The 20,158-nt window shown below is 39.6% G+C and overlaps 2 protein-coding genes across 2 annotated transcripts in view; one reads left to right on the top strand and one right to left on the bottom strand.

The window, feature by feature from the left end:
• The first annotated feature begins 21 nt into the window (after nt 1-21).
• On the top strand, nt 22-17,289 carry LOC118406736 (coatomer subunit beta-like). Its single transcript, XM_035807032.1, is given in 26 exon segments — nt 22-138; nt 1,638-1,745; nt 2,366-2,465; nt 3,027-3,156; nt 3,648-3,817; nt 4,450-4,564; nt 4,700-4,792; nt 5,402-5,539; nt 5,902-6,021; nt 7,126-7,233; nt 7,711-7,786; nt 7,789-7,856; nt 8,574-8,719; nt 9,320-9,416; nt 10,001-10,158; nt 10,697-10,817; nt 11,211-11,282; nt 11,723-11,878; nt 12,441-12,533; nt 12,797-12,883; nt 13,359-13,503; nt 14,454-14,573; nt 15,300-15,445; nt 15,934-16,023; nt 16,437-16,592; nt 17,111-17,289. Coding segments are annotated over 25 exon segments (2,859 nt in total). The 5' UTR covers nt 22-138; nt 1,638-1,651; the 3' UTR covers nt 17,171-17,289.
• Nucleotides 17,290-17,503: 214 nt separating this feature from the next.
• LOC118406731 (staphylococcal nuclease domain-containing protein 1-like) overlaps nt 17,504-20,158 on the bottom strand; it is a 169,195-nt gene continuing 166,540 nt past the window's right edge. Inside the window, exons 23-25 of the mRNA XM_035807023.1 lie at nt 19,271-19,474; nt 18,940-18,984; nt 17,504-18,412 (exon numbers count right to left, since the gene is read on the bottom strand). Coding sequence (XP_035662916.1) covers nt 18,347-18,412; nt 18,940-18,984; nt 19,271-19,474 — 315 coding nt within the window. The 3' untranslated portion in view covers nt 17,504-18,346. The remainder of the gene's footprint in view (nt 18,413-18,939; nt 18,985-19,270; nt 19,475-20,158) is intronic.

The following is a 20,158-nucleotide window of genomic DNA, read 5'->3' on the forward strand; positions in this document are numbered from 1 at the left end:
AGTCTCACCGACTCTCGTAGTCACGTGGTATAATTGAGCGTTTTGTGCGAGAGTTGGCCACGTCTACTGTCCGGACCGGGAAAGACTCAGAAGAGTCGGTGGTTTCGGGATTTTCTTAAATATTTAACACATTGACAGGTAAGTTACACTTGTTTTGAGGTATTAAGGATTCATTTAAACAGCATCACTAGGTGTTCATTGTTGTTTTAGGCCTTGTGACCCAATTTGCTAAAGTAGAAGACAGGCCAAACCGGCATGCCCCCCTCCCCCTTTGAAACCGACGTGTCCGTCTTCCCAAGTCTGGATAACTTCACGTTCTGAATAATTTTGGAAGGAATGAAACTATTTCGGACCTCCAAAGACGAAAAGAAACATACATATCTCATCAAGAATAAGAATAATTATATACCACAGCCGTTGCTTCGAATATTCAAGGAAATATAAATGTTGTAGGATAATTCTACAGTAGGATTCTAGGAAGGTATTTTGAACTCTACACACCTTCAAAGTGACACAAAACTTACCCAGGGCTCGAATTAACCACTTGCCCACCCCTGCCGTGCAAGTAGTTTTCTCTGTGCGCAAGTTGTTCAGAAAGTCAGGTTGCGCACGGCGCAACTTTATTTTTGGGTAAACAAAACAATCCTTAAGTTACAGGCCCTTTACTAAAAAGATATCAGAAAATGTACACCCTGTTTTGGGGATGAACGCCTTTGGTAAGCCCTAATTTTCAAAGTTCCAAATTTGCGGATTTCAGCCGCTATAGAGCCGCCATTTTAAATCTACCTTCAAGTCTCGCGCAAAATCTCGCACTAACTCACATCTCGCGAATTGTGAGAGTCGCACCCCATTGGCCAATTCGGCGTGACGTAGAGCGCCTGGGCGCTGCTATAGGTGGAATATCTGATGACCCAACGCTGTGTTCACAGGAAAAATCACGCAGCAAGGCATGAAAAATCATTGACTGCCTAACGTCCTTGCCGATAAGTACAATGAGATAATTGATAAGTACAGTCAAACCTGTCTATAGCGGCCACTCAAGGGACCGGACAAATTTGGCCACTATAGACAGGTGGCCTCTGTATAGAGGTGGCAACTTGTAGATAAAATACCCAAGGGACCGACAAAAAGTGGCCACTATGGACAGGTGGTCCCTCTGTAGAGGTGGCCCCTAATACAGGTTTGACTGTAGCTAATTTGGAGAGAGTAACAACTTGGAAGTGGCGCAACCTGAAATGCTGATGGCGCAAGTTAGTTTTTGATTCAGGTTGCCGCCTGCGCAACCTGGCTAAAAAAAGTATTTCGAGGCCTGTTACCTTACGTCTACTTTGACATACACTAATATTTTGCATGTAGCGTCCATGCACTAAGTGTACGTACATACTTTGTAAATGCAGTTAAGTTGGTGGGGCTTTGATTTCGCGGTAGCGGGAAAAAGGACTGTTCGTGGTAGCACCAAGAACTGTAAATTTATCTCTTAGTCTTACTGCCATAGAATAATGTTCGCAGTAAATTTGCAACACGAAAACCGCGAACATAAAACCACAGCGCAAATTTCTGCATTTACAGTACATGTACTTGTGTCTGGAATTATAGCAAACACTCTTAGTTAATTTCGACCTGTATGTGATTTTCAGGATCAGAAGTCAAGATGACGACCGCTGCAGAACAGCCATGTTACACTCTCATCAACATCCCTTCTGATGCAGAGCCTCCCACAGAACTGCAGCTCAAGACTGATCTGGGTATGGTTTGTTACTTTGTATTACATATAACCAGTAACCTGCCTTATGGCGTAACACACCAGGTTTGTAGTACTTGGTACTGAGGGGTACAAGCAGCATATCTGAGGAGATTTGATTGATCCACTTGCACGATAAGTGTAGTGGGTTCTTCTGCATGCTCGAAGTGTGGCTCTCCTCAAACTACCAGTAGGACCTTTATTAAAAACTTAAACGTCACATCAGACTGATGTCGCAGTAGCTAGATTATAAGGTACTTATTGTCACGTTAGTGAAGTGAGCATATATATGTTAAGTACTTTTCCTAAGGTGAATGTCAGAGCATATTACTGATGTGATGAGGGGATTCTTACCCTAGTCCCAGAATCTATTATGAACTTCGAGTCAAGCAACCTACTGTTATGCTACTCAATACCCAATTACGGTATAGGTTAGGGTAAATTCTCTACTCTAAATTTTTTGTTGTACAGTGTTGTTTGGGGACTTAATAGGTATTTGGCATTTTCCTGTATTGCATTTTCACTTTCACTTTTTCCAGTACATTTCCTTGTCGGGGTAGACATTTCCCTGTATTGACATGTAAGACTTTTTTTCACAAATGTTCCATGTGTTCCTACCAACAGAGAAGGGAGATGTTCGTACCAAGACAGAAGCCCTGAAGAAGGTTATCCACATGATCCTGAATGGAGAGAAGATGCCTTCTCTACTCATGACTATCATCAGGTATGTAAACTGGAAAGGCCCCATTTTTAAAGAAAATGCAGAATGTTTCCTGGATAAGAAAAGTTGTAAGAAAAGAAATGAAGAAAGCTGATAGTCAAACATCATTGGTGATTTTTAGTGTTATTAACTGTTTAAGCCTACTCAAAGTAATCACTCTGAGTTTTGATAGATGATGGAAGAAACAAAAAAAACAAGCCAGTAAAAACAATATGTTTTCCTTCGGAAACATCATAAGGATGCTAGAAAAGACATGCAGCAATGAATGTTACTACGTGGGTTTCTGTCCTGAAGATATATGCTCAGTTGTGTTTATTTTGTTTGTTTGTTTTATCTATTTGCACAGCAAAATATTAAATAAAACATTGTTAGATTGTACAAACACAATGAATTGATCAGGTGCAGGAAGAGGGGAAAAGCATATGGAGCCATGAATATCTGTTTGGTACAAGTTTTACCTAATAATGAAAATAGCTACGTGTATTACTATAATACCAAAAAGACAAAGTATACTTAACCATTACTACTAGTTTGAGCTTTAGAGATTTTTATCTCTACCATAAGGTTTGTGATGCCACTACAAGACCACACCATTAAGAAACTGCTGCTGATTTTCTGGGAAATTGTGCCCAAGACTGGACCAGACGGCAAGATGCTCCACGAGTTCATCCTTGTCTGTGACGCCTACAGAAAGGTAAGCCACTTAAAACATCTTAAAAGTTTGTGGAAACAACCTTTTTTATGTCAAGAGCAGTTAGATTGTTTGTTCTGTATAACTTATATATCTTTGGCATGATGTAGTTCCAGCTCCAACCCATGTTTAAAATGTCTGTATACATCATTTGATTCTGGTCTTCATATTTTGTTTTTTCATAGCATCATCAAGTTTTATAGCTCAACTGTACATCTTGAAATATTCATGGCCTTTTTATTTGTGGTTTTCATGTTGCCCTATCTATCGCAAATTTTTCAATTTGTTACTAATGTTGAACATAATTGTTTTGATTGCAAATGTAATACACAGCAAAAACCTCTTATCCTTCTCTACCAGAGAGAAATTGGGAAAAAGTGGGAAAATAATAAATTATTGAATTCACAGTACCTCTATTAGGATATCTTTGCTGTCTAGAATATCTCATTCTGTCAATCATATGATGTAAATAATGATGTGTCATTTTTGTTCAGGACCTTCAACATCCCAACGAGTTCATACGCGGTTCCACGCTGCGTTTCCTGTGCAAGCTGAAGGAGTCGGAGTTATTGGAGCCCCTCATGCCGTCCATCCGCACCTGTCTGGAACATCGACACTCCTATGTGCGCAGGAATGCCGTCCTGGCCATCTTCACCATTTACAAGTCAGTCTTTTTTGGCAACACCTTGTGGGTGGAGCCTCTTATTTCATCGTTGAATCGCCACAGATGATTTTTTTATAAACATGTAAGCAGGGCTGGAAATATCACCTGCGTATGCAGGTTAATGCAGGTAAAGGTTGGGCTGTGCAGGTATTTCTGTCTGCACCTAACCTGCACCAGGCTTTTGAGACTTGTCCCATACATGAGAAATGACACAGCTGATCACAATGAGGACAGTAATGGTGATCACTGATAGTAAAGTAATTATTGTGAGTACATCAACATGTAACTTTTTATTCAGTTTCTATGCAAGGCAGTTTTCTCTTATATTTGTTGTTAGTAAACAGGTGTACAAAATATGTTCAAAAGGCTGTTTTATCCACTTTTGGGGTGTATTTGAGTGGTGCAGGTAACATTTCTCTAATGTGCAGGTAATTTCAAAAGTTAGTCGGAATTGTTGCAGGTAGACAGTATTTCGAGCTCTGTATTAAGCCTTATTAGATAGAAGAAAGTCTTTCTTGTTCATACCTTGTGGGTGTAGCCTTCTATGTAATGAATGGTGAACAGACAATTTGATTAAAGATAAAATCACAACAACCAATAAGCATTCAATTTGTTTGATTGTATTTTTGTAGGAACTTTGACACCTTGATTCCTGATGGCCCAGAGCTGATCCACAACTTCTTGGAACAAGAACAGGACGCCTCCTGCAAGAGGAACGCCTTCATGATGCTCATCCATGCTGATCAGGTAAGACAGAAAACTGTGGTGAGATACCAGAAAACTCTGATAAGAGACCACATTTGGTTAAAATCATGGTACTGCATTCTACAGTTCAAAGGATGGCATAGTGGGTGATTGTGGTCCTTTTTTTTTTTTACACAGGAACGAGCGCTGGACTACCTGAGCACCTGCATTGACCAGCTGCATACCTTTGGCGACATTCTACAGTTGGTGATTGTAGAGCTGGTGTACAAGGTAGGCAGTACTAGGCACTGTACAACACAGTGATTATTTCTTTCTGTACACAGCTAGGTTTGTCCTGGTTATAGATTCTGCTCTGTTTTATCTGTAACATGGATGATGGAATGCGTTGTTTTCGGTGTGTCCGTGTTCCACATTATGTATTTTCCATATGATTATGAATGCAATGTGATAGGAAGTGTCAGGAAACTATTTGTCAGAATGACAGCAAGTGTAGATCAGAGTTGGCAGAATTTTTGTGAAGGAACAGACATTCAAATCAATGAGAATGCGTAGTTTATGGGGGTAAATGTTTTCGATGTGTTGCTTTGTGTTTCTGCATTATGTATTTTCTAGTCACATTGACCTTAGAGTAAAGGAGGAAAGGTTAGGGTTTCCAAACACGCCAGAGTGACAGGAAGCGAAGTTCAGAGTTGGCAGAATTAGTGAATTATCGGTTGAGACATATTTCTTATCATTGGGTCAATAAAAAAAGCCTCCTGGTTATTTCTGCAGTAGTTTCCCACGGGTGATCAGTTTCAGTTCAGTTCAGTTCAGTGATGAAGGCAGCCAAACTTGCTGACTCGTGTGTAAAATGACACCTGTCCATCATGTGTTCCGCAGGTGTGCCACGCTAACCCAAACGAGCGCGCTCGCTTCATCCGCTGTATCTACAACCTGCTGAACTCGTCTAGCCCGGCCGTGCGCTACGAGGCGGCGGGAACACTGGTCACCCTGTCCAGTGCACCCACTGCCATCAAGGTACAGAACTTTATTATTTACAGTTCTAGGATCGAATCTGATGATGTGCCACCGATCTTGTGCCCTTGTGAAAGGCACTTTACATGGCTTTTTTCACTTAACTGAAAATGAGTACCTAGCTTTAGCTAGGGCCGTCCTTCGGATAGGACATTAAATGGAGGTCATGTAATTGAGGAGAGCCACACCTCAAGCATATTAAAAACTGTACTTAAAAAAAAAAGAGTAGGGGACCTTCCCAGAGTGCGTGGATCAAATAATTCTGTACAGATATGCAGCTTGTACTCTTCAGTGTGTTACCAGTTATGCAAAACAAACAAGCAAACAAAAAAATATAATGTTTCATGTCATTTGCTATTTTCCAGGCTGCAGCAAGCTGCTACATTGAGCTGATTGTGAAGGAGAGCGACAACAACGTCAAGCTCATCGTTCTGGACAGGCTCATCGCCCTGAAGGACAACCCGCAACACGAGAGGGTACTGCAGGTATGCAACCACTCCGATTCAACAATCGGTTTGTGTTTTTGAGAGTTTTAAGTTAAAATGGATCATTCTAAGGTATCACGAGGGGCAAAATTACTGTCAGAGAGCTCACAGTAGAAGACTGTAACCAAAGATCACCTAGTGGCATCCCTGGTCAATCAGAATTTCATGCTTGTCAAAGGATCTGCTCCCTAGTGTAAAGGCGTCTAGTGCGTCCAATTTCTTGTTATTTTAAGAAAAGTGCGTCCAAATGACGCCATGACGCATGCCTGGCTAAAAGCCTGATCAAAACATAACACAGATTTACTAAACTGTATACCTTTGCATGTTCTTCTCTAATGCAAAAACTACTCAGTACATTATGATTGGATGGTGAATGTTTCAGTAGTATATAATACATTCTGGTTAACCAGCCTCTCTATCTGTGTTGCATGCATCCTTTGTTCACCTCAGGAACAAGTAAGTCCTTCCCCTTGTCTCGCTGTAAATGCAGCTGTAGACATCTAACCCCTTGAAGCCCCTGTCACACATTTGGGACCTTTCCACCACTTTGCTTGGTACTGACCATTGAACTTTAAACTTCTAGACCACTCTGCAGGCAGAAAGCCTGAATGGAGCTGGCGGTTGCACATGAAAGTCATTGCAAAACATAAAAAATTTGATGATTAAAATAGACATAATAATTACACATAATTCAAAATTAGAAGCATCTACATGTTGATACTGTGTTTGGAATAGCCTGGAATACATCCTACTTTAGCTCCATTTCCAAAATCTGACTTTCCCGAATTTGATTTGAAAGAAAAGAAGATTTTTGGCGGATTCAGATGCTTTTTAACTATAAGAAGAAGAAGGCAACCTTGTTCACTAACTCCAAACCACAAATGACCTTGTTGATGTCTAAGCCTAACTCCCAACGTTAACCATGCTCTGGAGAAGGTTGGGAGACCATGGTTGACTATGTGTGACAGGGACTTTATTCTAAACTAAAGAATAAAAAGAACTGTAACTTTTGCTGCAGGCTTCTAAGCATTGGTGGAGGCAGCCGAAGTTACCGACTCACTGTAAAATTACGAGTCAATCATGTGTTTTGGTTGTTGTCTCCAGGACCTTGTGATGGACATCTTACGTGTGCTGTCCACACCGGACTTGGAGGTCCGGAAGAAGACACTGAACTTGGCTCTTGACCTGGTGTCTTCAAGGAATGTTGAGGAGGTAGGCCAAGTTGTCATCTGTCTACCAGGAAAATCATACACAAATATTCCAGCATATAATATGTGTATATTTGAAGTAACAGCTGTTGTTATCTTTTATGAAAGCTGTAGATAAGTGGTTTGGATACTGTCATTCCTGAAATTTTCGTGATGTTTTTTGTTTTTGCAGTGAGCTTCACCGCAAAGACAAATCCATAAAAGCGCTGGTCTGTAATGCACAGTATTTGACTATATGTCTATAGTGCTATCATGAACATAAAACCACTGGGAACACTATCATCTCATTCACAGTGTATTAGTTGGAAGATAATAATAGATAATCGAAATAACCTAAACCACATAAATTACAAATCTTACACAACCATATTGATCCCAGGTGTACCCTTTCATATTCCTTTTATATATTAATTGTCTTAAAGTTTAAATGATTAATTTCTTTTATTTAGAATGAAACATTGATAATATCCTATTTTTGCAGATGGTGCTGGTGTTGAAGAAAGGAGTGATCAAGACTAATGACATTACTGAACACGAGGACACAGACAAGTATCGTCAGTCCTGGTGCGGACTCTACACTCCTGCAGTATCAAGTTCCCTGACATGGCTGGCGCTGTCATCCCCGTGGTGAGGAAACCAACATTGTCCTTTAGTTTGTCAAATTGTCAGGCAGACTAATGATTGTAGGTGTATCTGAGCCTGACCACCCCCATGTAGCCTCCATTTGGTCGCTCCCAAAGTTGAAAAGTCATCAGTCACCCACAATTCCTTTCGACGCATACACATCAGTCTGATTTTTTTAGTATTACACCCCTGGTGCTTTCCAGCTCTTTTGATGGGATTTGTAATTTTTTCTGGTCCCTTTCTTATAACACTTCACTTAGAGTGTTTAGTTTAAGTATAGTCTGAAAAAACTATTGGGCCCCAAAAGCATGTTTTTAAAATTTTAGGTCAATGAGAATTTCCCTTTTATTGATCACACATGGTGTAAGAAGTATTTGAGATGAAATAGTATTCAGTACTTAGATAACATGGACTTGTTAAGAAATTGCAATTATATCCAAGTGATAGGTTGGACTTTTGCAAGAGAGCCTCTTGTGGATAGTTGTGTAGTGCAGTTAAAGATACCATGACAAGTGGATTTGGGATAGAACTTGTTTATGAAATGGGAAACATGTGCTTCACAGAGTGCATAATGTAGCCAGATATACTTAACTTATTGAAAAATATTGTAGAGCTTTGAGACATCAAAATATGTTGCAAAAGTTGGAAACAAAACACGTCCTTTTTTTTCTCAGAAAGATTGACTTACATGTACCTGCAATTTTTTCATCTCTGTACCAGTTGATGGAGTTCCTGAGTGACCAGAATGAGCTGGCTGCTGCTGACGTGTTGGTGTTTGTACGGGAGGCCATCCAGCGATTCGACCAGCTCAAACATGTCATCCTGGAGAAACTGTTGGAGGTCTTCCCCTCCATCAAGTCTGTCAAGTAAGTCATCTTGTGTTTGAGAAAAAATTGTACATTATTTTGATCAGCCAGGCATAGGTCCAGGCGTCTTTTGGGAGCCCTGTTCTAAAAATAATCAGAAATTGGACGCACAAGACACCCATACACTTGAGAGCAGATCCTCTGACAAGCACAAAATTTTAATTTACAGGGGATGCTACTAGGTCACTTGTGACCTCTCTGACAGTAATTTTGCCCCTCGTGATACCTTAGAATGCTCCATTTTGATTTGAAATTCACCAAAACGCTGCACCATTGAAGGTGCACATGGATGCACGTGCCTAAATTTGGACCCCCTACAATAAAATCGTAGCTAAAAGCCTGAAACTTGTTAATGTATTATCCTCTATTCTAAAGATGATGAGGGATCCTTATTAGCCCAAAATATGATTGTTCCTAATTTAGAATGGTCACAATTGTCTTTGCCAATACTGGGTTTGTTCATTAAAGGACATTGTAAAGTAGTGTTCTATTTTTTAATCAAGCTGAAGAAAGATCTATTATTTTTGCTTTATGTCTAGTGTTTGAATTGAAAACTATAGGAGCTTGAATGAGTTTTTACTTGGATTGCACTTCCTGCAGGATCCACCGGGCGGCGCTGTGGATCCTTGGCGAGTACTGTACAACAGCAGAGGACATCCAGGCACTCATGCACGAGATCAGACATTCTCTGGGAGATGTAAGTCTTTTCAGTTACAATGTATCAATACTCACTATTTCATTTGGTTTATCGTCAGTAGCTCCCTGTCAGGCGAAGGTTAGACGTCCTTATACTGTTGTACATAGATGTGGATTTGTGGTGGTAGCTCGCCAGCAGACTCTATTGTGGGTTGGCACTCTGTAGATTTAGGAGGTGGAGGTGTTCCCTTATGTAGGAAAAAAATCTTAGATAAGTATACAAATGTGTGTTTTTGTTGTCTGTTCATCTTGCTGTTTCAGTGGCAGGGTTTATTTTTACAGGATGGGGTTGCTAGCCTTTAACATGCCTGAAGCACTTCCTTGAACACCAGACCCGCATTTTACTCCCTTCCTAAAAAGACGAGTGCAGCTCCCATGAAAATTCTCCACCCAGGACTGAACCGGGGTCTTCCATTTACCAGGAACTAGGAGCCTAACTGTGAAGCTTCTGCCAGTCAAGCTCCCCAATCCCCAAGACATTCCTAATGTGTGTTTTTGAATCAATTAAAAGTTAAGATAACTGACATTCTGCCCAAGACAAGACAATCACCAGTTTTTATAAACCTACCTATTTTTCTCTCATAGATCCCCATAGTTGAGTCGGAGATGAAGAAGGCTGCAGGGGAGATAAAGGATGAAGATGAGTTCACGCCGACTCAGCAGAAACTCCTGACGGCAGAGGGAACCTATGCCACACAGAGCGCTCTCACGTCCACAGTCAAGAAGTCTAGTGAGGAAAAGAGGTACTGCACACCTTAAAAGATGTTTAATTTTGCAACCTCTCTAGTGCCTTTCTACAAGCATTGTTTTGACTTCATGCACAAAATGCCATCATGATAACCTTTCTGCCAAATTGAATTAATCCATATGAAAATAAATTAATTTACAGAATGTTTTTAGACAAACACTTACAAAATGATGATTAGTGAGTGTGCGTGAATGTGGTACTATCCCTATATCCCACCCACCTCTGTCAATACCTTTGAATACAAAACAAAACCTAGAAATGCAAAACAGAAAAGTACAAATGTAAAAAATTTCACAAACATGCATCTACTCTCATTTTGGTCCAATTTCAAATTTTAATCGACAGGTTTGGTATGTCGAATGCTGTATCCACATAGAAAGTAATGCCTTCATAGATTGTTAATGTATCCACTCATTGTCCTCTGATTCCGTAATGTTTTTGACAACACCTTAAGTTTGGATCCGTATTGGACTAAGGATTTCAACAGGAAATTAGAATTGATTGTAAACTACATGTATTTTTTTTTACACCAGGCCTCCGCTGCGAGGTTTCCTGATGGACGGAGACTTCTTTGTGGGCGCGTCTCTGGCCACTACGCTGACCAAGCTAGCCATCCGGTATGGGGAAATTGTCCCTGACCCCAAGAAACACAACGTAAGGTCATCTTTATGTACAGATGCAACTACTCAAATATGCGGACATGCGATTCCTCATGCGTCGCTATCTTTGTACGCGTATGGTTACTCAGGCGGCACTAATTCCGCATGCTTGCAAAGATAGTGATGCTTGAGGAATCGCATGTTCGTGTTGATCCAAGTGTTTTGAGCAACTTCACGTCGTGCTTATCCTCTTTTCAGGTACCCAAATATAGCTCAACTACTGCCATGCATCATTTGTTTGATTGATTGATTGATTGACAGATGCCCATAGCATAGTTCATTTTGTCGGAGGTATCAAGTTTTGTCATTCCATGAAATTGCTTTCGCTATAACAGGTCTGTTTCTTTGTTTGTATCAAAAGATGGCTCATAGATTATTTCCCCTCCAGTCGTTCAACGCAGAGTGTATGCTGATCATGGCAACTATTATACATCTTGGAAAGTCTGGTCTAGCAACCAAGGTAAGGTGTTTTGAGAAACTGTGGTACATACCATATTTCCTTGATTTAAGTTTGCACCCCAATTAAAATATGCACCCCAGATTTGTTGCAAGTTCCAGACAAATTTGCCCCACTGAAACGTAAAAACCTGAATAAAGTATGCACCCCTTCTCCGCCGATCCTGAATGATTTTGTACTGCAAAAAAACAAAAATCCATGGTGTTTTTTCTCTTTTCCTGGGGTGATTTTCCCAAATCAGCCTAAATTTATTTTTAAAATGCAATTGTTATTGCCTCCGGTAGCAGTAATTGGTCTCTGCAATTTTATGTATTGCCTACTGTCATGTACTCAAGAAGGCCATACGAGCAAGTGTTGGACAGCAATTGGTCTTTTACCTCTGGCCACATTCTTATATCTATTCTGACTAAAACCTCTGTGATAATTTGTTTATTCCCATCCAGCCAATCACAGATGATGACCTGGACAGAATCGCCCTCTGCCTGAAGGTCCTGTCTGACCACACCCCCGCGGTCAACGACATCTTCAGTCGGGAGTGTCGCCACTCCCTGTCCACCATGCTGGCTGCTTTACATGAGGAGGAGAAGGAGAACCAAAAGGTCAGTGAACTAAAAATGTTTTACCAGCACCTAGATATTCCTTAAAATGTAAATATGTTATATTTTCTTTAGATTTGTAAACACCAGTTCAAAATGATTATGACCTGGAATATCTGGGTAGTAGGGCATTAGCCATCACCTCAAGATTGATACATTACTAATTCCAGCAACTCTGAACTCCACTTCCTGTCACTGCAGTAAAGGGACAAGCATATGGAAAAATGGATAATCCAAAAATGCAGACGATCAAACAGAAATACTGGCAACAATACCTCTGTTCACAGAAGCACTAGAGTTGAGGTTGGCAAGACCAGTTTGACAATCTCCTCCAAATGTTGTGTACTATTCTTAATAGTATTTAGACCTGTACTGATATTGGTTGTTATGTTGTGTACTATGTTATGATGGCAATACTGTTATGATGATGGTCTTGTTTTTGATTAGTTGTCCTAGTTTTTGGCAATGCCTTTGGGGTGAAGCTTTTTGACTCTAACTGATCCTAAGGCATACATATTATCATAGTGTTAGACTTGATTATGTGACTGTTGAACCTTCCTTTCAGACTGTGATAGAGAAGAAGACAGTGAGTGTCCAGCCTGATGACCCCATCAGCTTCATGCAGCTGGTCAACAAGGCAGAACATGGAACTACAGAGGTACGCGTCTAAAAATGTACAATCCAGTGTTTAATTCACTTTGACCTGGTCTCTAGATGCAGCATCCAGTAAGGTTAGAAAATGATGGCATTTATGACTATTGATAATTCTGCCACTCTAGTAAATCCACTGTTGGAAATATCTGTATATATTTGTGTGCATGAAAACTCTGAGCTGAGAATTCCCTGCGTGTCTATTGAAAGTATGTCCGTAACTACACTTGTAAGTTTTGATTGAAAGATGTTCTTTTTTCTGTACCGTAGGACTTGTTTGAGTTAAGCCTGCTCCAAGCAGTGGGGACACCACAGAAGAAGGATGCAGCTGATCCACAGGCCTCCAAACTACAGAAGGTGGGACATGAAACCAGTGGAGCCAAATTTCCTATGACACCATTTTATGATATACTGAACATAATGTCAATATGTGAGATCGCGTGGTGTAATTGACAGCCCTTTGGTCTCAAGCCCAAGACGTCCCGGTTCAAACCCTGCCGTGTCACCAATCTTGTGCCCTTGGGAATGGCACTTTACACAACTTCCTCAGTTCACTCAATTCAAAATGAGTACCTAGCTTTGGCTAGGCACGTCCCTCTGATAGGACATTAAATTAAGACTGTGCCATAATGATCAACATAATGATCGTGGGCACTATTGTAAGAAAAAGAGATAATGTTAGCAATAGATGGACTCACCTCTGTCAAAATGTAGAAAAGCAAAATAAAGACAAAGAAGAATGTAACTACTTGATAAACATGTAGCCCTTGGTCAGGTTTCTTATTGCCATTCTCTCATTGGTTTACCTAATAATTGGTGTTCTTGTTCCCAGGTGAACCAGCTGACAGGGTTCTCTGACCCGGTGTACGCTGAGGCGTACGTCCATGTGAACCAGTACGACATCGTGTTGGACGTCCTGATTGTGAACCAGACCAGCGACACCTTACAGAGCGTCACACTGGAACTGGCTACTTTAGGTCAGTGTACTGTAATTTGTGTAAATTAATCTATTTTCATGTGGAAATTTATTTCACCATAGAATGGGAACACTATTTCAAGATAGAAGGGGAAAAATTAAGTTTTATGGTTTCTGAAATTTGAAGTAGTAATACTGTCACAAAGAAGAAGAAAAAGCACATTTAACATAAACCAGATTTGTCATTTCAGGGCTCGAAATTCATTTTTGGGATTAGGTGCACCACATAAAATTAAGTAGAATGTCAGGAGAAAATTAATCACAAAACTTACTCACAAGCTATTAAATTCTTAAACAAGTACCACGACTTATTTTTATCATCTTTCTAACACTTGATGTTAAGAATATGATGTATACTATACATACTTTGATATCTTTACATCCATAAACCCATGAAAATATTTGGGTGCATCCTGTGCACCCACAGAAAAAAATTGGGTGCACCTGCACCCAGTATTTTGAGCCGTGCATTTACTGCAAGTCTGCAAGTTTTTTTGGCAATGCCTCTTGGGTGGAGCCTTTATCAAGTTGACTACAGTTCTTTTCCCTTTGCACCTTCAAAAATCAGTGAGCTGAACTTCATAGCAATCTGATGGTACATAGAGCAGCACATTTCCAGTAGCATGGTGCATTAGAGAGGGGTTTGCTAGACCCTCCCCTATGATATGGCACCACCCACAGGACCCCAATTTTACATCCCTTCCAAAAGACAGGACTGGTCTAGCCCCAACCAAAATGCTGTTCCCAGTATTGAAACCAGTTACCAACTATGTAATTGGGACTAGCAGGTCAACTGTAAGGCTGCTACCAGTTGAGCTACAGTGACATACCCTCTTCTATTTGTAGGAAAGTTTAAATGTATAACAAATAAAACAATGCAAGATATAATTTAAAACCATGATCTGTTAGACTGACGTGATATTGATATTATGTTTTAATGTTTATTTCCAGGTGATCTGAAGTTGGTTGAGAAGCCCTCCCCCATCATCCTGGCTCCACATGACTTTGCTAACATCAAGGCCAATGTCAAGGTGGCCTCCACTGAGAACGGCATCATATTTGGCAACATCGGTGAGTACTTTCCTTACAGTTTAAACACCCTTCCCTGTTACAATATAAGAGCTGTGACATCTTGCTTTTGCCTCAAATACTCTATGCTAGTTCTGAAGCAAAGTTGAACAGTAATTTCCAACACAAAAATTGGACTGCACTAAATTTGACTTTTCAACTCATCTTTGTTGAGGTACAAGCTTTAATTTAATAAGCAATACACTGCTTTTGTGACGTCACATTATGTAGATAGGACACGTGACGCGGTGAGCAGTGGATCATAGATTATGCTCCCCCCCACCTCAAGGGATAGTTGTAATGCCCTCTTTTGCTCCTCTTTTAGAAAAGTTTGTCTCTGTCCCAAAATTTGGTTGTAAATTACAGCTCAACTTTGCTTCACAATGATATATACCAACATAGAGGAATTTTAAAGCTCTGTTTGGTTGTGTTGTAACCAGGGCTGTCTCCAGCTTTAAATTCTTTTCCGTCCCTCTCATTGTTAATCTTTCCTGTAAAATCTGTCATCGTAAGCTTATGAAAACACATTTTCATCAATTTTAGGTGCTGATTATTTTTGGGATAGATAGGGTGAAATTTCTGTCCGTACCAACAAGCAAATTTCCCTGCCAGACCAGTGGGACGGGTCCTGGAGACAGCCCTGCTTGTATAGCTGAACGTGCAATCATCAGAAGTGTATATTGAGTGCTGAAGTTGTAACCATCCATTTCTCATGTCTCATTCTATCAGTGTATGATGTAAGTGGAGCGGCCAGCGACCGTAACTGTGTTGTTCTGAATGACATCCACATCGACATCATGGACTACATCGTGCCAGCCCAGTGCTCTGACAACGAGTTCCGACAGATGTGGGCAGAGTTTGAGTGGGAAAACAAGGTCGGTCTCGCTGAAAACTTTGTCTAATGGTTTAACAGGAACCCATCAATGACACTGCAAGATTATCTTGTGGTTTGGGATATCAAACATGGCAAGGTTAGGGTTGTTGACGTAGAACTGTGAAGTTGAAAGGTTCTAGATTCGAATGCCCATAGGTCTCAACTGTACCAAGCTTTGGCCAGGGATATCCTCTCATGTAGGAGGCCCTGTGTTTGAGGACCAACACAATTTTAGCATGGTCCACCACACTTGCTGAAAAGAAAAGGGGTCCATCCCAGTGTTAATGGATCAAACTACAGAATACTGTACAAATTGGTGTGTTGTGGTCAGTGGTTTAATAAAAACTATAGCCAACACATCTACAGGACATATAGGTTTGAGGACTGAGTCAACTCACAATTCACATTTAATTCTGGAGTAGCAAAGGAGTAATGAAGTTGAAAACTGAATTTGAATACAATGGAATATTTTCCCATTCTTTACTCTAGGTTACAGTTAACACGTCCATAACAGACCTGGGGATCTACATGGGACACCTGCTCAAGTCTACCAACATGAAGAGTCTCACTCCTGAGAAGGTCAGTGGTAAAAACTCAAGGCATTGCTTCAACTGAAAGATACATTGTATTTAAAGGATAGTATACTGCAGTGTATAGTAGATTCATCCCTCAAGCTACCGACATCTTGCACACTGCAGTCGTCCCTCAGGAAGACATCTGGAGCCGCATAGTTCAAGTTTTGAACTTTTATTCAACCTGTAGGCCAGATGCTTTACTGCAGTGTTTTTGCTGGATAAAAGTAAAGGTCTAGGACTTTTTGTAAAATCCTCTATAACTAGAAAAATGTAAACACCATTAAGCTTTTGTGCAAAGATAAAGGGGTAGTAGTTATCATTTGTAAGTCCAAATTTCTCAACTCTTCCTCTTAGAGCTGTTTGATAGAAGGATTATAACTCATTGTACAATACATGTGAAATGATTGGTTCTCACAGGCACTGTCTGGAGAATGTGGCTTCATGGCAGCCAACCTGTATGCCCGTTCCATCTTTGGTGAGGACGTCCTGGCTAACCTGAGTATTGAGAAGATGATCCACCTGGGAGAGGACGCCCCTGTACAGGGTCACATCCGCATCAGGGCAAAGAGTCAGGTATGTACCATGTGCCTACTGTAGATTCATTTATTTTTGCCAGGACTTAATTTCATAGAAGACAAAATGAGGTTCTCGTCTTATGTTTGCGTTTGAAACAATTCTGTACCACTGACAGTAGTAATCTATTAGGAACATTTGGATAATTACCTTGAAAAAGATACATTGTATATTTTAAGATTTACAGTAAGTCCAGATGCATAGCTGTGTGGAGCAATTTTTGATCATTGGTGCTCAATGTGATATATGACTGGTATCAATTAAAAAGTTCTCAAGTATTAGTAAAATTTGAATAATATTGTGTTTCTTAAAACATTGCTTTACACTGGAAGGGGGATTAGAAAAAAAGTAATTTTGTAGCAAGTACATGTACATATACTACCCAAGACTACCATGATGTTATAGTGACATTTACATGTACATGTAGTTCTGAGGAGTACAAATGTATGTTGTCAAGAAACATGTTGATGTTCCCTTGGATGAAATTGAATGACTCTGTTTTTTCCTCTGTTTTCCAGGGGATGGCCTTAAGCATGGGAGACAAAGTCAACATGTGTCAGAAGAACCCACCAAAATGAATGGACTAAAGTAGAACAAAAACACTATGATAACAGTTTGGTTTCTCTTCCTAAGGATTGAAAACCAGTCTATAACTAGATAATTTCACTTCTAAACTATCTTGTATGCCAAAATATACTACGAAAGACTTACTATACTCAATAGTCAGTTCTCTTTAACAAGTGTTACACTGAATTGTGTAGCTGTAAGATGAATTTGGGTTAGGGTGATGACTTAATTTTCACGTGGTCTTAACCAACACAGTGTATTATCCTGGACATGTGTATGGTAACAGTCTCAAGAAACCTTTCATGTAATGATGTAACTTTATTTAATTGAAAAATAAAGAAGACTTTTCTTGCACAGTTCTGTTTATTTCTGAAGTCCCCCTTGTACAACTTTTCCCTACAGTTCATTCTTAAGGTCATTCTTTCATAGAAACCTTTATTGTATTTGCTACTATATTGGAATGGAAAATGAAAACATAATTATACTGTATAGTCAACAAATTCATATTGTCTCACTCTCTTTATACTTTCTATTACATTCAAGTATCAAGTATCCTACTTTGCTAATTTTCAGTTTTGCTTTATCTTATTCTTAATACTTGTCAAGAATAATAATTGAAGCTTATATTTCTTTGGCAAAGACTTTATCAAAATATTACAGAAAAAGAGATTTGGCCATACGGTCAACATCATAGGCAAAATTGTACCATAAATGTTAGCCACTGTTTCTTAATATATTGTTACTTGCCGGTGTATTATGCCAGATATAGATCAAGTCATAAGTTAGCGTCTTGAGTAGCAATAATTTAAATACTGCTTAATAAAATTCCATTAAAAGTGATCTCAGATTCAGAAACATTTATTTCAAGTGAAAATAGCCTTAATAAGTGTGTCATTCCTATAAAGCATTATGACTTTCATTTGCAGCTTTAAGCGGTAATTATTTGTCAAATCATACAAAACGTAAACAGTTGTTATTGCGACTTTTTGTTATTTTATCAATTTTTTGTCTTATTACATTGTAGTTATAGAATAGTGACTACAAATTTCATTTTTACTGTGTAAACTAAACTAGTAGACTATAGGATTTTCTCTGGAAAAGTGTACTCTCTCTCGGGCAGAACTGTTTATCAATTGGAAGACCCTATGTTCCATCTTGTGCTGCTGTGCTTGGTTGCGGAGTGCCACTCAGCGCTTGTAGCCGAACTCCACGGCATCATCGGCGGTGAAGTCACCATACTGCCACAGGTTCAGCTGGGAAAGGCAAAAACATGCATTAAATCTTGTGGTTGAAAGTCTATCTTTATTGACAGAACAACTGTTACAGGATACAGTAAGTAACAGCACAAAAGAAGAAATTGAAGTTTGCTTGCCTCTAGAATATTTATAGCTTTTGTATTCACAAAATATACATGTAACACAACCCCATTACATACTCTATTCTCACAAGCCATCTTCGAGTTCATGACTTCAACAGAAACATGAATTTCCCTGTGTGTCTGTAGAACAAAGTTGGACACGTGCCAGCAATGAACACACCAGCTCAAACAAACTGAAGACAATACCTGTGTTTTCACATACAGTACTATGTACTAAGTTACGCTAGCAATGCAATACATGAATTAAACAACTCTCCTTTAAAATCTACAGTGTACAAGTCTTACAGTGTACAAATGTTCATTTGTATAACGACAGTTTATTTGGACAAATGTATAATTTGGCTCTCTTGAACCTTATTCAAGATTTTCGACAACCTAGACATAAAGCAAGAAAATTCTTACCCGGGCATTCTTGGCTGCTTCTTGGGCCTTCTTGTAGTCATTGACCTGTTGAAAAATCACAATTAATAAGTAAACTCAGATATAAAAAAAATATTTTATAGTCACTATATTGTTCTCATCATGCAACCCTTTGAATATTTGTAATTTAAATATATAACAAAGATCACAGAGTTTTTACTTAAAAGAATGTACATGTTGTACCTGAATGCTACATGACGATGGGGGCTTGATATTTGTATGTTTATCTTTAATCAGACAATACAGTTACTGTATGTATGACATCTTTAGCAGTACTGATAACATTTATTTCAGACGACTAACGAAAACCCACCAGTTTCTGCAGCCTTTTCTCGCGGCGTGTCTCCACCATGACCAGCCCGTCCTTGACCAGCCCCAGCCCGATGTCCGTGTTCTTGTCGGAGGTGAGAATGATGACCATGTCCTGACCCTGGTTCTTGTACTCCACGTTCAGCGCCAGCTGTTGGTTCAGCACGTCCTTCAGGAAGGCTTCCTGGGCATCTTTCTTAGCTTCAGGCTGGGGGAGGGGGGCATTGGGAAGTGAAGGAAATATGTTCCAAAGGTGAATTTCAAAAAAAGTCAAACAACTTGCAAGAATGGACATTTCCACTTGAAAAATGGACTTCGCATATAATCATCCTGGTCGAAAATTGAACTCTACAAAAAACTAACACAGTAAGAACTCTTCCAGTGGTACCAACATCTATAAGATCAGTCTAAAAACACTTCTTATAAAAAAATGGAATTTTGAATGATTATGACTGTTGTTGTTGTATATTGAAACCCTCAAAGCTCTTTCGGTTAATTGAATCAATGAAAAATCCCACTCCCATCAACATGTAATCTGGAGCAGTCCAAAAACAATCATTGAAAAAATGACTTCTGAAAATCACCATATGGTCCATAAATCAATTTGGTAAGGTAACATTTTCTGTGACATAATTATGGTTTATGTAGGTTGTGTTGTTTTCAGTGGTATGGTGATACCACATACACTGAGCAAGTGCAGTTCACACTGTGACCCTGCTTATTGCTAGCCTGGGTACCATCTGGAAAGTACATGTAGTTCGCTCCGGAGTTCATTATATACTAATACAGTCGCTTCTAGCTCTGACATTCATTATACACTATATACAGTCGCTTCTCTGTGTTTCCGTCTGGGAACGCGGACCATCTAAACGTCTGGAATCATCCAAATTTT

Source organism: Branchiostoma floridae, chromosome 19, assembly GCF_000003815.2.
Source record: "Branchiostoma floridae strain S238N-H82 chromosome 19, Bfl_VNyyK, whole genome shotgun sequence".
Lineage (NCBI taxonomy): Eukaryota > Metazoa > Chordata > Leptocardii > Amphioxiformes > Branchiostomatidae > Branchiostoma > Branchiostoma floridae.